Below are 19,168 nucleotides of genomic sequence, written 5' to 3'. Positions count from 1 at the left end.
TATTTACTTAAGTTTGGAAGTGTTTAGCCAAATGCTGATCATACCGAGGAAATAACTTGACTATGCAATATATTCTCTCTTTTTCATTTGTACTAATGTAAATTTTGTATTCTTGATGTAATCTTAATAGGCTTGAATATATATTCTTCAGTTCTCAAAGATAGCTGGAATGAATGTTACTTTTCATTTTTATAGGATTTTTGACCGGGAGAGTATGGGTTCAATCCTGCTCTCCTTACTCAGGCAAAATTTTCTCTGAAATTTGGTTATTCTTTTATATGTGTTCTATGATAAGCGCTTCTATGGTATGTTATTTGATTTCTGATGTTGCTGGTTAGGACAGTGTGAAGTCTAGTGAATCTTTCATTCCTTCCCTCATACATGCTTTCTATGTGTTCATTTCTTCTTTCTTTTGCTTGTTGATTGCTTCTCTCTTGATGGCCAGATTGTCAACGAAGACTCATTTTTAATTGTACAACTTGGAAGACTTGTTACAAGAGAGAAAAAGAATATGATTGTCCATGGTGGTTGTTATATTGTTCCATAATCCATGTAATTTTAATTTGAAAAAACATCTCCTTGAATTCAGTGTTTTTTCCCTGAGTAAGGAGTGTGGCAGTAACATTTTCTAGCATTAATTAATTGTTCCTCACGAAACCCCTGTCAGGTAGTTAATGCTGGCTGAGATTGTTCCTAATGTAGAGACACTTCGCTGCTTGGAATGTGTCTTTCAGTAGCTTAGAGGATATATTGACCTTGAGTGCAAGCCCATTTTGTACCAGAGCTATATGTCTGTATTAGGGATTCCCATCATTTTAGCTACATGGATGTAGTTGTAATAGCACAGAGTTCTGCAGTCTAGAGATGTCCTAACTAAGGCATTGGCTATGCTGCAGCTCTGTTCTCATTCCAGCAATTGATGGACAGCCACCAATGTAGCTGCATTGATGCAAACACCTCAGGTAAAATCCCAGCACAAGTAAAATGAATGTCACAGTAGCATTCGTTGATTTCATTGGGGGTCATAATTTTACCACTAATGTGCATTTGCCCAAATAAACCTGACTGAGCACCTTTATCAGTCTGATCAGGGATTGCATCAGTGCAGAGTTAGAATTGGGATAAAGCTGAAGTGTAGACAAGGTTTGAATATATATATTATCTCCATCACACAAACCAGTTAAGTGAATTACTTAAGGTCATGGAGGGATTCATGAACTGAAATTAGAACTCAGAAATTCTTGGCTATCAGCCCAGTGCTGTCATTTTACACTCTGATATTATTTAGGTCTTGAACATTTTAAACTTTCTAAAGACTTTTATGTAAGAAAAATATTCCTTGGCAGCCTAATTGAAGCAAAGTGCTTGACTTTTTATTTAAAAAAAAAAAAAAAACTTTAATATTGACAAAATGTCCATCAGTGCAAGAAGAGAAGTCGGGATTTTTATTCTTGAATTTCTTTCCAGGTTAATCTTTGTTTTTAGTACCAGATTACTGGCACAGTGGAATAGTAGAGAATTCTTTACCTCTCTGAATGATAGAAATGTCAATCCCTGTGTACAGATAGTCTACCTTACATCTTTCTGTTTTGACCTGTTCCTCTTTTAATTGCAACTGGTCAAAAAAAGTTTTAATTTAGTAATTTTAACTCAAAATAGCTTGACACCAGTGACAAAATCCCACAAGCTTTAGTTATAATTGAAACCACCTTTCCAGTTGGTATGAAAATTTAATTTGGGTCTTGATTTTTAAAATCTCTCTTGTTTTGCCACCACAGTGATATTTACCTACCTGATTTTACAAATGCAGTTACGGAAGATGGGCATAAGAATCAGATACATTTAAATTAATTGCTAAAGTCTTAGAGAGAGAGAATACTTTTTTTAAAACCAGTAATAGCCCAGTCTTTCAAAGACTTATGTTTTGAAGTCATTGAGATTACTTCCACTGTTTGCAGGATCAGGGCCAAAAATTGTAGTATTGAGAAGCTACAGTACAAAAGTTGCCCTCTTAATTTAGCTTTTGTGGTCTGAATGGCCAGTGTAAAGAAAACGCAAGATACGGAAATGACAGTCTTGAGGTTTTAAAAAACAAGCAAATTCATTTATTTCATTTAATGAAAATGAAACACATATATTTTTCATTTAAATGCTTAATTGGGGGGAAAAGTCACACAGTGAATATAGCTGTACACATTCTGACCTCCGTGGTACCCATTATAAATCTGGAATTACCAATTTCAGTGGAATAACTCCAGCTTTATATGGGAATAAATAACAAATAAAGCTGCCTTCCATGAAAAACAAAATATTTAACCCAGAGACAGCCTTGAAATGATGATATGTTACTTACCATTGCTGCATGATCATAAATTGGCAAGTAAGTCACAATAGAAGTGTAGGCTTTTTTCTTTCCAAGAGCCATATTCATAGTGAATGCCTATAACTTGGTTTTAGCCACTATTAAAACATTCTTCATTCATTTGTGTCATAGCTGTAACTGCCTATGTTCTATATAGAAATTCCTAGAACAAGTTGAAAATACTGTAACTAGTCTTTGTGAAAAGCTATAGCCAATTATCAAATCTGTTGTCAATGTTCTTTTCAAGTTCATAAGTTGACTCTTCTGTGATTCTTCATTTCCCTATCTATATCTGTATATAGATATTCTATATAGAGAGATATAGATATGCTAGCTACCAAGATTCTAAGGCTTGTCTGTTTCTATTTTCTGCATACTTACAGATAAACAACAAAACCAACGTGGTAACCAGCCCCAAAGAAAATATTCCTACCCCGGCGCTGGTATACCTGGAATCTTTCTTTTCACCCTATCTTTAAGTTTACTGTTTTCTGTTTGTTTTTTCTCTTTATTCTCTGCTTTTACTCTGTTTGCTTTGTGAAATTTCAGAACAATTTTTCTTTTGTTTTTTCTTTTGTGTTCTTTTTTGTGAGGGAGTCAATTGTGAAGCAACATTTTATAAATAGAAAATGTGACATAAAAGCTGGACGTGGTAGTGTGGTAACACTATTAGTGATAGTTCGTTTTTTTGTTTTTTGCATGCTGTGTCAGAAAGTGAATAGAATGCGCTTTATGTGGCCCTTAGCTCTTCACCTGATGGTTGTCTTTCAGTGCTTAATTTTTTTTTTAAATTGTACCTTTTTTTTTTTTAACACAAGTTTTGACATCAAGGAGAGCTAACAGGGTTATTTCTAGACAATAACAAAATAGACCTTATTCAGATTTTCATTTCCCCCATTCTTGGACAACCTGGCAGGACTTTGCAAGGCTTCATTTCCTGGGATCAAGAGGCACCTTAGTCCTAATGCTTTCTGTATAGTGCCATTATACTTTAAATTTACAGTAGGCATTACTCAATAAGAAGTTGTTTGGGGAATATTACAAAACAGTAGGACAGCATACATGAATATTCTATGTCTCAATCTTGCTTCTGTTTATAAGTCACCTTTCTTAAGAATATGCTATAGAGGAAGGCTTACAAACATAAATAACATAAATACTACTCTTTACCTAAATTTAAGCAGTATTACTTCTCATGTACTTTGGTACATAGCTCTGAAGAAGTGCTTTTGCTCTTTAATATAAACATAGGGACAAATTCTGCCCATAGATTTGCATATGCAGCTTCCACAGAAATCTGAGCTGTGAAGTCATTTCACAGCAGTAGTTTATAAGCTTTATGGCCACAGTGTCCTACCAGTTCTGAAGGAGTAGCCACTATGACTACTGCTATAGAAAACTAGCCACACTCAACCGGCTAAATAGCCACATGTGGCTAGTGCGGGGCTGGTAAAAATATGGCCCAGAGGCCAGATCTGGCCCATCGACCATCCTTCTGGGACCCTCAAGCACACAGCTCCCACAGTTTAAAGTGCAGTCCTTACAACTCTCTGCTCTGCAGGGACAAGGGGTTTTGTGGGATCTCCCCAGCCCAACCCTCAGCTTCTGTCAGCTTGAAACAACCAGCCAATAGGAACTGACCCCAGCCAATCTCTCAGCACCTATTGGCTGGAAACAGCCAGTCAGTAGGAGCTGAGATATTGGCCTAAGGGATAGGGACAGTGAAAATCGTTCCCCTCTCGCAGAGCTGAGCGCCACAGGGAGGGAAGAGCCTGCAGTTTGAAGCAGTCTGGGGCTGCAGCAGACAGGGAACTCAGCCTGCCTTGGGGGTGCTGCAGGGCTGCTGGCCAGGAGACACTTAGGTAAGTGCCTCCCATCCAGAGCCTGTGTTTGGAACCCCAGCCCCTCCTTCAACCCAACTCCCTCCCTCAGGTCACCATCCAAACCCTCTGCACCCCCGTGCCCCAGGTCCGAACACTCTCCTGTACCCCCCGCTATACCCTTCACCTAGGCCAGAACCCTCTCCTGAACCCAGACGCGCCCCCCCCCCCCCGGCCATGCACCCCATTTCCGTGCCCCAGGTCACCTCCCAAACCCTGTGCAGTCTGTACCCCCCTTCCCTTTCTCCCAGGTCACAATTCCCTCCCAGACTTTGCACCTCCTCCCAGAGCCCCTTCCCCAGGCCAGAATCCTCTCCTGCACCCATACTCCCTCCCTGACCCTACACCCCAATCCCTGACCCAGGTCACAACCCCTCCTTTACCCAAATTCCCTCTCAGACCTCACACTATTTCCTGCACCCCAGTCCCTTACCCCATGCACTCTTCTGCACCCAACCTCCATCCTAGACCCCGCATCTCCTCCACAGAAAATCTTGGAATGGTCCTCCCACCAAAAGTTATTGCCCACCCCTTGGCTAATGCCTACCGTGTTGGACACCACAGCTTTATTTTATGTATGTGAGTCCTCAAATTGATCTGGTATTCCCAAACATCTGTGAGTTCATCAGAAAGTTACAGTAACTGCAGCTTGTTTCTGTGCCAGCAAGAACTGGCATTTTTAAGAAGTGAGAGGGGAGTTAAACTTTGGAATGGTATCAGGAACTTCCATCATAGTTGATATCTGTGCTGCCCAAATGAGCAGTGGGATAGAAGGCTGTTCAGCCCGTCTTTATTTTGCTTTGTGTTCATTTTTGCTTTAGGAATAAGCACACAGGATTGTTTTTAATTAGTTTACCAAGTTTGAGCTCAACAGCAGGATAAGACAAAAATTGACAGTGTATCTGATGAGAGACATTGTAAAACAGAGTGCCTCTTTAGGTTCCCCTAGCTTCAAAGCCCTGTGTATGTGTTGATCATGAATAAGGTCTTTGCATGCCCCTGCAGTAGGTGAGACAGCCTGTTTTATTAGCTTGCCAGTGGCGTAATCTTTATTAGAGAGTTGTTTTATCTTCTGGCAGCAGTTAACATTTGCTTTAGCTCTTGTCCCTGTTGCACACTTGTTTGCTGGCTCTTCTCATGCTCCCTCTCACTAATGTGAATGCCTTTACCAATGAGAACTGTTTTTTCTCTTTATTTTGTTCTCACTCAGGAGCCCCAAACTACAGTAATCCACAATCCTGATGGAAATAAGGTATTCTGAAAGAATCAGCTCCATTTTGCTTCTGCAAAGCTCACGTGTCATCCACTATTCTGAGCCAGAATGTGCTCATTACCCAGAACTTAGCTAGGAAAATGTCATTTCTGGAGCTGTTGTGCCTGGTGCCTCTTGGGCCTTATACATCTGTGGCTTGTTCCCACTGAATCCTTCCTGCCTAGCTGCTGGCTCCCTCAAACTCTATGGATATCTGTAGGAGATGAGGGTTCTCAGAAGCTTGAGAAACCAGATCCATGGTGTGTTCTATATCTCTATTAATCTCTTACTTCAGGTGGGAACTTTCAGTTGTCACAAAAACATAGGAATGTTGTGTACAGATATAGTAGAGAAGGGCTATTTTTAAGACTTTTGTATGAAATTTTTCACTAGAGAGAAAAGCATATCTTGAGTTTTCCATCTGCTATTTCTCAGCATGCTCATGCATCATACTGTGACATGTCTTCTGCATGGGACTTATGACTTCTTCCACAACGTCATCCTGCAGCTTTGATAGAAATTAACATTTGAAGTGGCAAGAAGCTCTTTGGAATTCATAAATCTTGATTTGATACATTTTTCACATTGATTTTCTTTTTTCAGTGTGCTGTGATTGTGTTTGGGTGTACGTTCTATCTATGGACAGTTTTTCCCCCTGCATGGACTTGAAAAGGGCTAGGGAGTATTGTTTGTGATTCATGGTCCTAGTTTTCATATGCAGATTTCATTTAAACATACTTTAATATGTATGCTGGGGATGTAAAGTCCCAAAAGGATTGTTGTCATATATATCTAGTGTAATAACTTGTCACTGAATGCTGTATTTGTAAAGGATTATGTCTGGAGTGGAAAAAAATCACATATAGGCATTTCACAAGCATGAAAAAGTGTTAACTGTGCATATGGTTGTCATATCTCCTCTTAGTTGGATTATTTATTTTATAGTTTGTGGATATCAAAAATTTGTGATGCTTATTTCACTACTGTACCAGCTATTTTCTACGCACATGATCCATATTTCATCAGCCATGTTTTATTAATAGGCAGGTTACAGCCAGAATTTTCATTTTAGTCAACGGCTTACTAAAACCCAGCAAAGGGAAACAAAAAAACAAAATACTGGAGCTCTTTGGCATGACTACATCTACTTGACTTTATTATATGAATCACAATTTAGATCTTTTATGTTCCAACAAGTCATAACATGAACAAGAAAACCACTTATAGGGAAAGTTACTGTTAAATTTCATTACCTGCAAAAACAAATATTTTAGCATGACAGCTGGAGTGGATGCTTCCACATTACTGGCCACATCTCTCGTGTGAGCTTGTGCATGATGTTTCCTGCTTGTATGTGTGTGGTTTTTATTTTTTTTAGGTACTATATATGATAGAGCATGGTATGTCCATTGTATGGATTGAAGAGTCTAACATCATTCACAATAGGCAAAGCATGATGGTTTAGCTTGGTTTGTATGTATGGATTTATTAGTATAGTTTGTTTATCGATGTATAAAATTTTGTTCTTTGACATCTGAATAATGCATTAACCATTCTCAAAGTTTTCTTCGACTTGTCATTGTGAAAGCATAGTAAACAAAGGGACACTGTCAGGATATTATGAAACATTTGTTTAATTTAGTAAACTTGAAACAAATCTTTGTTTAATTGGAAGCTTGAAACAAATCTTATTTTTCCCCTTCTGTGTCAGAAGCAAACTGGCTTATTAAAGATATTTTTACTTTAGTATTTTGCTGATAATATTTTATTTTTTATGTGCAGCAAAGCATTTATTTTAAAAAAAATCATAAAGAATAGATCTTCTGCAAGTAAATTTTGGAGAAAAAGGATAGGCGAGAAGTTTTGCCTACTAGCTTTCACAGTGTCCTTTTAAGTGTGCTCACGAATCTTTCATATATCTTCATATCTTATAGAAATTGTGATAAGTAGTCTTGTCTTTTAACATTGCAAAGATTCCAAATACAACTGTCTGATGGACAAGTCATTCCTCTGTGTGGCTGGCTGGTTAAAGAATATTTACAAAGATACCTTAGATTGTCTGGGAGCATTGTTGTGGACCTATCTAGTAGTCTACTCTCTCCTTCAAAATTTTTATCACAACGAGAGTATAAAAATGCAATCACGGATGTGATCCAGTTCTTATTGAAATCAGTTGGAGCCTGTTTATTTTATCTGGTCTATATGAGCAGAGGAATTACTGTAAATTGTGAAATGCAACATTCTGCTTACTTTATATGTAAAAGCTCAAATGGAATGACTTATTTATACAGTTGATATTCATGAAGCTTAAAATGTCAAGTTCTAATATTTGGCTGACGTAATTCATATAACAGTTCAGACATACTCTATCTAGTAGCATATAAAAAGAAAGTTAACTCAATTCATGAAGATTTTTTTATATTTCCCATATATCCATGTGATGATCAAAAACTGGGCAGCCATAAATGTGTTTAATAAAAATGTTCTATTTTGAAATGGATGAAGATTATTGACATTAGGTTTCAGATATAATCATCTTAATCTGTGTGGCCATTTGTTTGTGAATTACATCCACATAGCCTGCTTGGAGGCTCTGCATGATCTGCACAATACTAAGTACAATTTTCATAGGTGCATGAATAATATTCCTAGGTCATTTTATGCATTTGACTTGTATTTACTTCTCAACAGGAGTCAACAGAAAGTTCCAATACAACTATTGAAGATGAAGATGTGAAAGGTATGATTAAGAGTTGGAAAGGTAAAATCATGGTTACAAATATATGATTCAGTAGGTTTTATTAACTTCTGTTAATCTGTTAGATGAAGGGAGCTCCTAAGGAGAACATACTATTACTTTTGAAAATCATGTTCATTACAGAAGTTCTGTATATTTAGTTCTACCTAACTTTTACTGGTACCATCTCTGTAGCATTTTGGAATTAAGTAAGTTTGTTATTTAAAATGATCGTTATGGCAGACTTAAAAACTAATAAAACAACAAGTGGTCTGGTAGCACTTTATAGATTATCAAAACAGGTAGATGCTATTATGAGTGTTTGTGGGCACAGCCCACTTTTTCAGATGACCAAGTTTTGAGTTTAGGATGTGCCAGACCCAAAATAAATAGGAGAGAAGGGGGGGAGGAAGAAAAGGAGGAGAGTGAGAGACAGGGAGCAGAGGGTATAGAAAATCAGGAAGATAGAGGGGTCTGAACTCCACTTGTTATTACCTATAGTCCACAACTCAGACCCCTCCAGCACATTATACACAATCTACAACCCGTCTTGGAAAATGATCCCTCACTTTCTGAGGCCTAGAGAGAAAAGCCTGTTCTCACTTAGACAACCTCCCATCCTGAAACGAATTATTTCCAGGATCCATGCCACACAACCACATCATAAGCATCCAGGAACCCAGCCCTGCAACCAAACGCGATGCCAACTCTGCCCAAATATCTATATTAGCGAATTCATCACTGGAGCCAACAACATAAGCTACCAAATCAACAGGTCATTTGACTGCACATCCAGTAATTTGATTTATGCCATCAAATGCCAGCAATGCCCCACTGTTATATATATTGGACAAACTGGACATTCTCTGCGGGAAAGAATCAATGGACACAAATCAGATATACGTAAGGGGAACATGCAGAAACCTGTTGGGGAACACTTTAATCTTCCTAATCACAGTTTAAAAGATCTTCAAGTGGCTGTCTTGTCACAAACCAACTCTACTGCCCAGATACACAGAGAAGCATTGGAACTAGAGTGCATCCGTAAATTCAATTCTCATGCTAATGGACTCAATCGTGATGAAGGATGGTTGGGACACTATCAACCTAACAGTCAATTCTTATCTGCTTCGTTTTAACTACCCAATCTTCAGATGCTTACTGATTCCCTCTACCTTCTTGATTTTCTATACCCACTGCTCCCTGTCTCCCACCCCCCACCTTCTCTCCTATTTATTTTGGGTCTGCACATCCTAAACTCTAAACTCCAGTCATCTGGAGAAGTGGGCTGTGCCCAGGAAAGCTCAGGACACCATCTACATGTTTGGTTAACCTATAAAGTGCTACTAGACCATTTGTTGTTGTTTTTCCTGTACAGACTAACTCAGCTAACCCCGGAAGCTTAAAAACCAATGACATTTAATATTTTATTTCATTTTGTATATGATATTTGGGTATTTTTAATTTTTGCGTTCACTTGTTTTAATTTATGTTTAGTAATTTATGCATTTTTTCAGATCCGCATTTATAAAAAAAATTCTGTTCAGATGCCAGTGTTGTTTGGGATTCTTTGGTATTCTGGCCCTATAATTGTCTTAACCTTAGTCTTTATTTCTTTTCAATTTTCTGCACAATTAGCTTTTTAACTTTGCAGTTGTGGGTGGTAGGGTAGAGGGTTTTTTAACTCTACATTTTCATTCTTATTTTAATAACATTTTGTTTAAAACCAGCGTGTTCAGCTTATGTATTATATGTTTCATACAAGACACTGGCTTTTAGCTTTAAGTACATTTTAGTTATTGTAGATAAGGAATAAGAGGGACGTGTTGAAAAATGGGAGGGGGAATTGGTAAAAAAGAGATTTCTCAGTTAATTAACCAATACAGTGTTGGTTTTGTTTTGCACTGTATTATACTATAAGCGTTATGCCTGTGCGTGTCATTGTTAGTGTTTATTAGCTGAAATATGCATTAAAATATGCTGGAATTTTTAGTAACTTTAAGACTGAGAGAACATTTTAGAAGAGTGCAGGACTAGACAGGGTCAACCTGCACCATGCCCATTAAGTAAGGGGAAACATAAACATAAGTTGTCTGTCCATTTTAACCTAGGGAAAATTTCCTGCACTACCCAAATGGTACTGATTAAGTAACTTTCTTTCCTTTCTTGTGTGCTTTGAGCAATGAGTTACTTAGTAGTGTTGATGTTTAAAGTATCATTGGCTTTAGTCCCCACTGAAAGGAAAGAGGCAGTTTACTCTACAGGCTCTCTACAAATGCAGGGACAATTCGTTAAGCTCACCTTCCTGTACTGAAGATTTTCTGTGCAACTGTAATAGCTAGACATATTTTTTCCCCCAATGAAAATTGAGCCTCCGGAGAAAAATGGAAGGACTGTCTGCTGCCTACCTTCCTAACTAAGCCTTCATTCCCTTCTCTCCTCTTCCAGAGGAGTGTGCTCCACTTTTTGGGAAAGGCTGTTTTATGTGGTTTCAAAAATGTACCTTAAATGTAATTGGAACTATCCAGCATTCACTGCTACCTGATTGTATTTGACTGGACTCAATAAGTTACCACCCACTATGCAAAGCAGATGGAACTATCCAAGATTAAGGATGCTTCTTGGCCCACTATTTGGAACTTCCTGTTTACTTCTCCTTCCTATCACCCACACTCCATTCACTCAATACAGCATTCCAGAATTTCCAAATATATCCCAAGCAACGTGTGGGGTGCTGTTATGCAACTTCCCCTCTTAAGTTCCATGAAATATTTGACACATACCTGATGACTATAAGGTATTTTAGCTCCCACAAGATCATGTGACTATACCAGCTTATACCAGCCCACTTCTCCCACAAGTATTATTGAAAGCCTCCTCAGACAGGTCTAATTAATAAATGGACAGTGAAGCAATCAGACCTTTATTTAATTTTTCCTTTTAGTTAAGTGTAAAAGGTTGTCAGAAAAATACTCGGCATACTGTGCCATCACACAGCACAATCCCATTAATAATAGTATTTTGTTTGTGGAAATTGAGTGAGAGAATAATGGGGAAACTATTTTTAAACAGTCAAAATCAGTCATTAGATTAGAGATTCACAATTTAATATCTATACATAACGTTGTACAAATTCAAAACTGAGCTAGTTTGCAAGTTTTCATCCACACTATTTATGTATCTAAATGTTTCATATTCTTTGCTTTGAAAGAGATTTATGCACATTTCTCTGAAAAATACTTGTTAGTTCCAAGAAACCGTACATTGCTTTTTTTCCCAAAAAGCATGAGATAGTGGAAGAGTGAGATTTAAAAGCTCGTGGAATTTAATTGAAATTTAATTAATGAAATTGCATTTTGGGAAGCATTGTTGTTTACAGGAATGTAATTGGGGTTTTTGTGTTTTGATGCACAGTAGACTAGTGGTGCAGTTCCCTTGATTCCCCCGATCAAATGATTAATACATTGGTAAAATATTTAGAACACTGTGGCAATGTAAATGCTTGCAACATTTCCTGTAGGTTCTTAGGGTCCATTTATTGTAGTCATTCATTATGTAAATGAGCATTGAGAGAGGTTTAGGATTGTAAACCTTTCAGAGTAGGGATTTTCTATGCTGTTGTACAGCAGTCAGCACAGTAGGGCTCCAATCCCAATTGGAGCTTTTGGATGCTTCTATAGTATAAATATTTGCTCTTACTATGGAGTGAGTGGGAAGGGGGAAAATAAACTAGCTGGAGTTTAAACACAGATGCTGTGGAATCTCAAAATCGTATTCATTCTGTTAGTTCCTCTGAACATGCTGACACTTGAAGAGACCTTTTCAGACTAAAACTGTGTTCATTAAAATGCAGTTCATTTTGCTCTTTGCTTGTGATCAGTACTTCATCTACTTTCATTTTGCTATGCAGTATTCATGGGGATGTCACAAGACAGTAGTAGACTTGTCCCCCAGGAGGCCTGAATAATACTCATGTGAGTTCCTGCTTCACCTAGGCCCAAAAGCTTGCTGCTCAGGTTCCTTAATTGATGATTCCAGGACAACTGCATCCCAAAAATCTGGCACATGGCAAATGTAATAGCCATACCAAAACCAGGAAAACGGCTGAAAGATTTTTAGCGCTATCAAGCGCTCTCTCTCCATTGTTACATACAAGCTTATGATTGAGACGTCGTTATCAATTGCCCTTTGTTCAGGCTGACTTCAGACAAGGAACATGTGAGGCAATCCTTTAGACCAGGGCTGTTCACTCAGCTACAAAGACTCAACCCTCTAGCAGAGTCTTCAGTGACTCATCTCAAAGGCCTGCTGCAATTCAACTACACTGACTCATCCCTCAAAACAGAGCCTGCAGTGACTCATCACACAGGCAGGACACAGCTGCCAATCTTTGAGCGGGGCCTTAGTCAAATTACCCCCCAGGCACAGGTATTTCGCTCTGACTGCGAATTAATCTGAGCTAGAAACTCTCCTGCTGCCTCAGTGTTACAGGCACCCTAAAGTTTGAGTTATCTTTAATCCTATCCATGTTTCTGCTCCAGCCTTGCCCAGTCTTGTTCCAGCCCACTTCAGACAATTCTAACATTGTTCCAGCCATGTTTGTGATCTTTTCCAGCCCCACATCTGTCTTCTCACTCCTAGACAGTTGGACTGACTCCAGCCCTACTTCGGCTAGCATCTGGATTCTAACTATAATCCCCATTGTTATCCATGGCTTATCCCCAGATTTTGGTTTAAGAACTGCCTTCAGCCCAGTCCCGACTCCGCATCCAGTTGTGACTCTTCGTACCCGCTCTTGACTACCAGACCTGTCTAAAACCAGATATGGGGTTTTTCACATAGCTAATTTTTAAAGTACAATGAGATTTAAAAAATGCAGATGACTCAATACTTAGCTGTACCAGTAAATGGAATCTTTCGAGTTTTGTTGGAATGAGCCTCTCACTTGTCATGGAGGGATAGAATTAATTAAAACCAGGGCAGATGTCCTAGAATTTCACTGAATTGTTGCTCACTTTGACTCTACAGCCACAACCATGTAGTAGCAGAGGATGGGAGGTGTATTGCCCATGTGGCACTATGGACTATGAGTACAAATGGGAGGTGTAACTCTGTCTTTGTGCATCACAGCTGAGAACACCAAAGCAGGTGTCACTGCTGAGAAATAGGACAAATACCCCCCATAGATACCCTACTCAACAACCTTTGTACAAGATTTGTTGTAAATAAATGACAGTGGTTGCAACAATGATCTATATGGCTATATTTTAATCCAGTAACATCACAGGAGGGTAGCTCCTACTGCTATTGTGGCAGTGCTTGGTACTCTGTAGGCCTGCTCAGCAGAGTTAGCACTGCCTATTGCTCTCACCACTCCTGTTCCCAATGGATCTGTAAGGGTAGAACTTAGGTAAATTTCACTCATTGTGCAAGGAGTTGGGAAAAGATTTCCTACGCACTCTCTGCCCCTCAGTTTCACACACATGCATAGCTAGCTACAGTCTCATTGCAGATCATGCTTTTCAGTAGTATATGATCTAGAACTAACTATAAGTCACTAACATTGCCTTCTGGTCTCAAAAGTTTGTGTGCAATTTACGTTGACTCCAGCATACTTCAGGTATATTAACAACCACTCGCTTTTCAGTTTAAATAACAGCATAATGATAATGATCTCAGTTAATGGAAAGCAATAGCTCGAAGAGTTTATCTGCAATTGATGTGAAGAAAGGAGTAGTTGCAGGGTAATTTACTTTTATCCATTGCCTCCTCCTTAAAACCATTCTTTGTAGTTTAGCAACTAATTTCATTCACTATATAATTTAATCGTAGCTGGGCCTCTGCATTATCAGAGATAATGTCATGTTGAGGTTAGAGACAAGTCTGTATTATACTTGTAACTCCTTATTTTCTTAGGTTGTTAATGTAGCTATAAAAGTTTGTTTGAAACTTAGCTCACCCGGAGTGCTGTTATAGGAGAATGTACATAATAAAAATACATTGCCTAAAAATGTTTTGATTTGGCTGTTTAATATGAAAGTGAACAAAGGTTTATAGGCTCTTTATACTCATTGTTGTGTGATAGGAAGAATGGTCTGATAATAAAAATATGTGTCTGAGTTAGAAGAGAGAAGTCAAACTCCTGATTCCACTCAGAGCAATTAACAAATGCAGTAGAAACTAAGCAGCAAAATTGTTGGACAGAGCAGCAAGGACCCGACAGTTTGTTTTCTAAGCTGTCCTATCAGTGTAATGGTCTCAATTTCCCCTTGCTCCATAGAAGTCAAGCCCTACATGCCTATCAACTGTGTCCTGGTAAATTAAAGGGAAAGTTGGAAAATTGGCTGACGGACATGAGAGATCTCCTGTTAATGAATTTAATTACCAAATTGTTATCAGGAGTCAGGAAGCAGCCATCTCAAGGGACAACAATAAACATCTGAAACAACTCAGTAATGCTGTTGTATTGTACAGCCTGCATAAAGTCTAGTCAATTCCATTGCATGAGATGGGGAGAGCAAAAGATAACTGTGCTTACAGATAGTGGTAGGACCATTTGCTATTTCTGAGTTCCCCCTGCCTCTAGTGGAGACTCCTCCCTTCTAGTGCCCTTGCAGGTGTAATCACCATGTAGTGGACAGGAAGGAGATGCATGTACAGGAAGCACCTCTGCATACTAGGGCACTCCAGGAGCTCTGAGTCACAGTTCTTCCATAACTCCACTTTGGCACCACCCTTGACTTCAGAGTTGTCCCTGTTGGGCTTTGTTGGTTCCTACATCTTAGTGACCCTTTTATGGCCCCACTTACCTCTGTATTCCCAAAGGATAATGAAGAATATTGTTAATGTATTATGGTTTGGAAATGTTTTCTCTCTCTCTCACTCACTCACTCATGAGTTTTTGTGGGCAAAACCCACTTCTTCAGATGAGATTATCTTAATTGGAGGGGAAAAAAGGGGCACCCTCAGAATAAGAAGGTGGGAGGGGGAAATTATCTGTCCATTATAGTTCTGGTCTAGTGAGGCTAATTAAGTGGTCTGGAAGTGTTCCATACTTAGCTTTTTATGTCAATAGGGTGTGGAATATAAGGAAAGCTGGTGTTATAATATGTTAACCAGTTCAAGTCTTTGTTCCACCCAAGCGAGACAGTGTAGGGATGATGATGATGATGATGATGATTAATTTCAAATTTCCAGCCAGTTTAAGTATGTTTTTGTTTGCCTGTTCTTAGTGTTGCTCCTAGCAGGACTCCTGTGTCTGTGCCTGTTTTTCCTTCTACTATGAAGTGATAATCAAACTATTTTATATCATGAATTAAAGCTGATAGAACCCACTTGTTCTGACTGCTGGCATGAGTCAGGGTAACAGCAGATCTGCATTATGCACAATCCCCGAATCTTTCTAATATATTGTGATTTTTATAGTCACTGTCATTTTAAGGGATTTGTAGAGGCAAAACACAATAGTGGAAAAGCTGGAAACTTTCTGGCAATGCAGAAGTTAGGATGCCTTCAGGGATTCTCAGAAGAGCACACTGAGAAGTTACACCCAACTCATTTTTAGAGATGTAAGATATGTACAAATATTCTGGGCCATATACTTACAACTTCCTCTAACCCACCCATTTGCACACCTGTGGAGCGACAACCAAAATGTAATGAGAAGTACTCAGCCTGTGATATTCACAAATATTTTAATTTTTCATTGGCTATTGATTTGAATTTACCTACAACATTACAGATATAAAAGCATTATAAATCTGTGTAAGACCTACAATTTTCCTGGAGGATTCCTTTTATATTGAGCATGTGTGAGGGTGCATGAATGGCATTGTGGTTAGTTCAGAGAGTTGAATTTTTAAAAAGACAGCCTGAATTCTGCTTTCACAAATCTGTTTCTGAGCACAGATTATTACCCCTAGATTTCATCAGAGAACTGCACCGTATAGCCTAACATTGCATGGTAGGGTCTTGTGCTGTTGGTTTTATTATAAGGGAAGGGTTTTTTTGTAATTTGGAGGCAGTGAATCTCAAACTAGTGGCCCAGGAGGGAAGGGGGGGGGGGTTCATATATTTTAATGTAATCTTTTTTATTTAAATACAATTCCTATACTGCAAGTTAATATGGGTTGGAAAACCATATCCATGTACCATTTATAGCTATGTATTTTAACAGTGGATTTTTAATCTAAACTTTCTTTAGAAGACAATGTAAAGCATAAGGCTTTAAAAAATATATACTGGGCCAAAGGCATGAAATCTTTGTACCTGCAATTTAGAGCACATAGACACTTAAAAACCTGACTGTAATGATAAATCATGTTGACAGCCATGTGATAATAAAGGGATCTGGAAATAATTGCAGCTGTGGAAATGAAGACTAGTCTTCGAAAATGTAACCCATAGTAAAGGGCATTTGACAAGAATACCTGTGGGATTTCTCCTCCTGTTAAGAAGGTAGATTAAGACCCAAACACATGGACAGCATCTCTCTAATTTCAGAGTGGTAGGTATGTTTTCTCATTAATGCTGTAGAATATCTTCTTTATTTTTCCAGTAATTACACTTAAGCTCTAAAAAGGTGATTTGCTGAATGCAAAATGGTCTGGAAATCTAGATTTCTCATGTTGGTGTGTCCCTGAGGATGAATTGATGTAAATGATAGTAAGAATGATGATTTCTTGCAGGCAAAAATGCTGAGCTTCAGGGCATTTTCAATGCAGATAAATTCTGGTTCATCTGTGATGTTCAATTTGTCCATATGGTAGGTACCTTTTAAAGGTAATATATTCAGGAAACATGTTAATTAGAATTCATTTTATTCTGGTTTTAAATTGTATGAATAAATCAATATAAATTAAGGGTATGGAATTGTCTATTGTTTTTTAGCTTGGCTTACTTATTTCCCCAAAACTGGTCTTTTAAGCCCCTAAGGATGTAAGCAAATGGCTCTTTCCAAATCATCCACATCACCGAATCTGATTAAAGAGATTGACACTTAGCACTGGCATCTGAACAGAGACCTTTGTTGTTACCACTCTCTCCTTTTCCTTGACATCCACCTTCATTTCCCTAAAATGCATAGTTAGTGCTGTTTTTGTATTCAGAGATTTTGTCCATTCATTGATTGTGATTAATTTTTTTTTTTGGCCTTCTTTTTTTTCCTTTCCTCACATCTGCATGCCCCACATACAGCTTTCAAAATGGAGGGTGACATGGAGACGTTGTGTTCTGCTCACCACTCCTCTTCCATTGCTTCTTCATCTCGCTGGTCACCATCTTTGCTGTGGCCTAGCAGCCGCTCCTGCTGTCAGTGTCTACTGAGGATTCTGATCATGCTCTACCTCTTCATCTTTGTTTGTTCATACGTTGTGTTTCTTTCTATCAATTCCGTGACTAAGTCCATGGAAAATGTAAACTCACTGAGTCACTCACATGAGTCTGAGCTTTTCCAATCCACTCCTTCCTCTGTGCTGTGTAAGTTAAGAGGTACCATTAGTTTAGATGGCCCCTATCTTACAGACAAACAGTTGTCAAAATGCTTTTGTGCTCTCGTCTAGAATTGACATTGTTTTTGTAGTTTTGTTGTTTAAATTACCATGGTTTTGGTGGGCTTTCCATTTGTTTTCTTCCTTAAAGCATCATCATTTCTATAGTAAATAGCTATTCGTATTTCTGGAAAAAAGTAAGTCATATTTGTGGCAGATTAATGCTCCATGGAAGTCATTCCTAAAGTTTGCCTGGAAGGCCGGGTAAAATACAATTCCATTAGGTAAAATGTCTGTTTTGAAGAGTAGAATGTAAAAAGCCTTATGTGATAAGCCTGACATAATTGAGAAAATCAGTCATAGTATGGAACAGAACTATTTCACATGAATTAGGAGGATAATTTGGGTGACATGGATGGAGTGATCAGTCTTGACATCTCTGCATACAGTCTGTACAGCTCCTCTCTTTAAAGCTGTACAAATCAACTTGAACAGCTTCAGGCATGATGGAAGAGCATCCATGCAATAATCCCTCCAATTAATGTGTTGTCTTAATGATATTCATAAACATATCTTCAGTTGTTAGTTATGCGGAATTCCTGGATTTAGTCTACAAGGTGTTTGGTGAGGGAATCCTGCCCCTCTCTCTCATATACGCACGCTTGCTCGCTCGCTCACTTGCATGACAATGTTCATGCCTGGGTAGATTTGTTGCGAAATTAAACAGTAGTGTGTGTGCTTTTTGACACACACATTTTTCATAATGGATAAATAGTTACTGAATTTTATAGACTAAAGGCAAACATTATCTATGCATAACATAACCTCAGAATCAGAAACATCACATGAGAAGCAACAGTGCTGCCAAAAGGCCTAGGGGATAGGGTATTTGCCTGGGGGGCACAGGGGTGCAGGTTTGAATCCCACCCACCCTGGGAGCATCAAGACAGCCAACACCCATTGCCCCACTGATGGAGCTGGCTTATGGATTAGGAAGGTAGGATAAGGGACCTGCTGAAGATAGGGAAATGGGGTGGGTTCTCGAGTGGACTGACAGTGGTCCCCAATGCGGTGCCCGCGGGTGCCATGGCACCCGCTGGAGCATTTATGTGCACCCGCTGAAACATCTGAGCTGGCCCTGCCCCCGGTGCGCAGCATATGCATAGTGCCGGCTCCAGGCGCGGGACGCATGGGCGGCCCCTCCCCTGGGTGTGCGGCACATGTGCGGTGCCGGCCTGGGGCGCATGGCTCATGGGTGGCCCCTCCCCCGGAAGCACGGTGTGTGAGCAGCCCTGCCCCCGGATGCCCGGCACGTGAGCAGCTCCGCCCCCGGGCGCCCGGCAGCCACGCAATGTTGGGGACCACTGGACTAGGGAATAGGGCATTTGCCTGGAGAAGAACAAGGCTGGGGGTTAGAGCTCCACAACTCCCCCCACCCTCCCGGGCAGA

The 19,168-nt window shown here is 39.2% G+C and overlaps 1 protein-coding gene across 18 annotated transcripts in view; it reads left to right on the top strand.

Annotated features, from left to right (window-relative positions):
• Positions 1-19,168, top strand: part of CAMK2D (calcium/calmodulin dependent protein kinase II delta) — a 260,546-nt gene that overhangs the window by 209,525 nt on the left and 31,853 nt on the right. For 7 of the 18 annotated variants that reach the window (XM_025182683.2, XM_025182685.2, XM_025182684.2 and 4 more), the window contains 3 exons: positions 2,746-2,805; positions 5,453-5,494; positions 8,186-8,255. In XM_025182683.2, the coding sequence (XP_025038468.1) occupies positions 2,746-2,805; positions 5,453-5,494; positions 8,186-8,255 (172 nt within the window). The remainder of the gene's footprint in view (positions 1-2,745; positions 2,806-5,452; positions 5,495-8,185; positions 8,256-19,168) is intronic. The other 11 variants (XM_014571578.3, XM_006119242.4, XM_006119241.4 and 8 more) reach the window with 3 other exon arrangements.

This window comes from Pelodiscus sinensis, chromosome 5, assembly GCF_049634645.1.
Source record: "Pelodiscus sinensis isolate JC-2024 chromosome 5, ASM4963464v1, whole genome shotgun sequence".
Lineage (NCBI taxonomy): Eukaryota > Metazoa > Chordata > Testudines > Trionychidae > Pelodiscus > Pelodiscus sinensis.
Note: the sequence above shows the minus strand (reverse complement) of the source record. Positions and strands in the feature narration are given on the sequence as shown.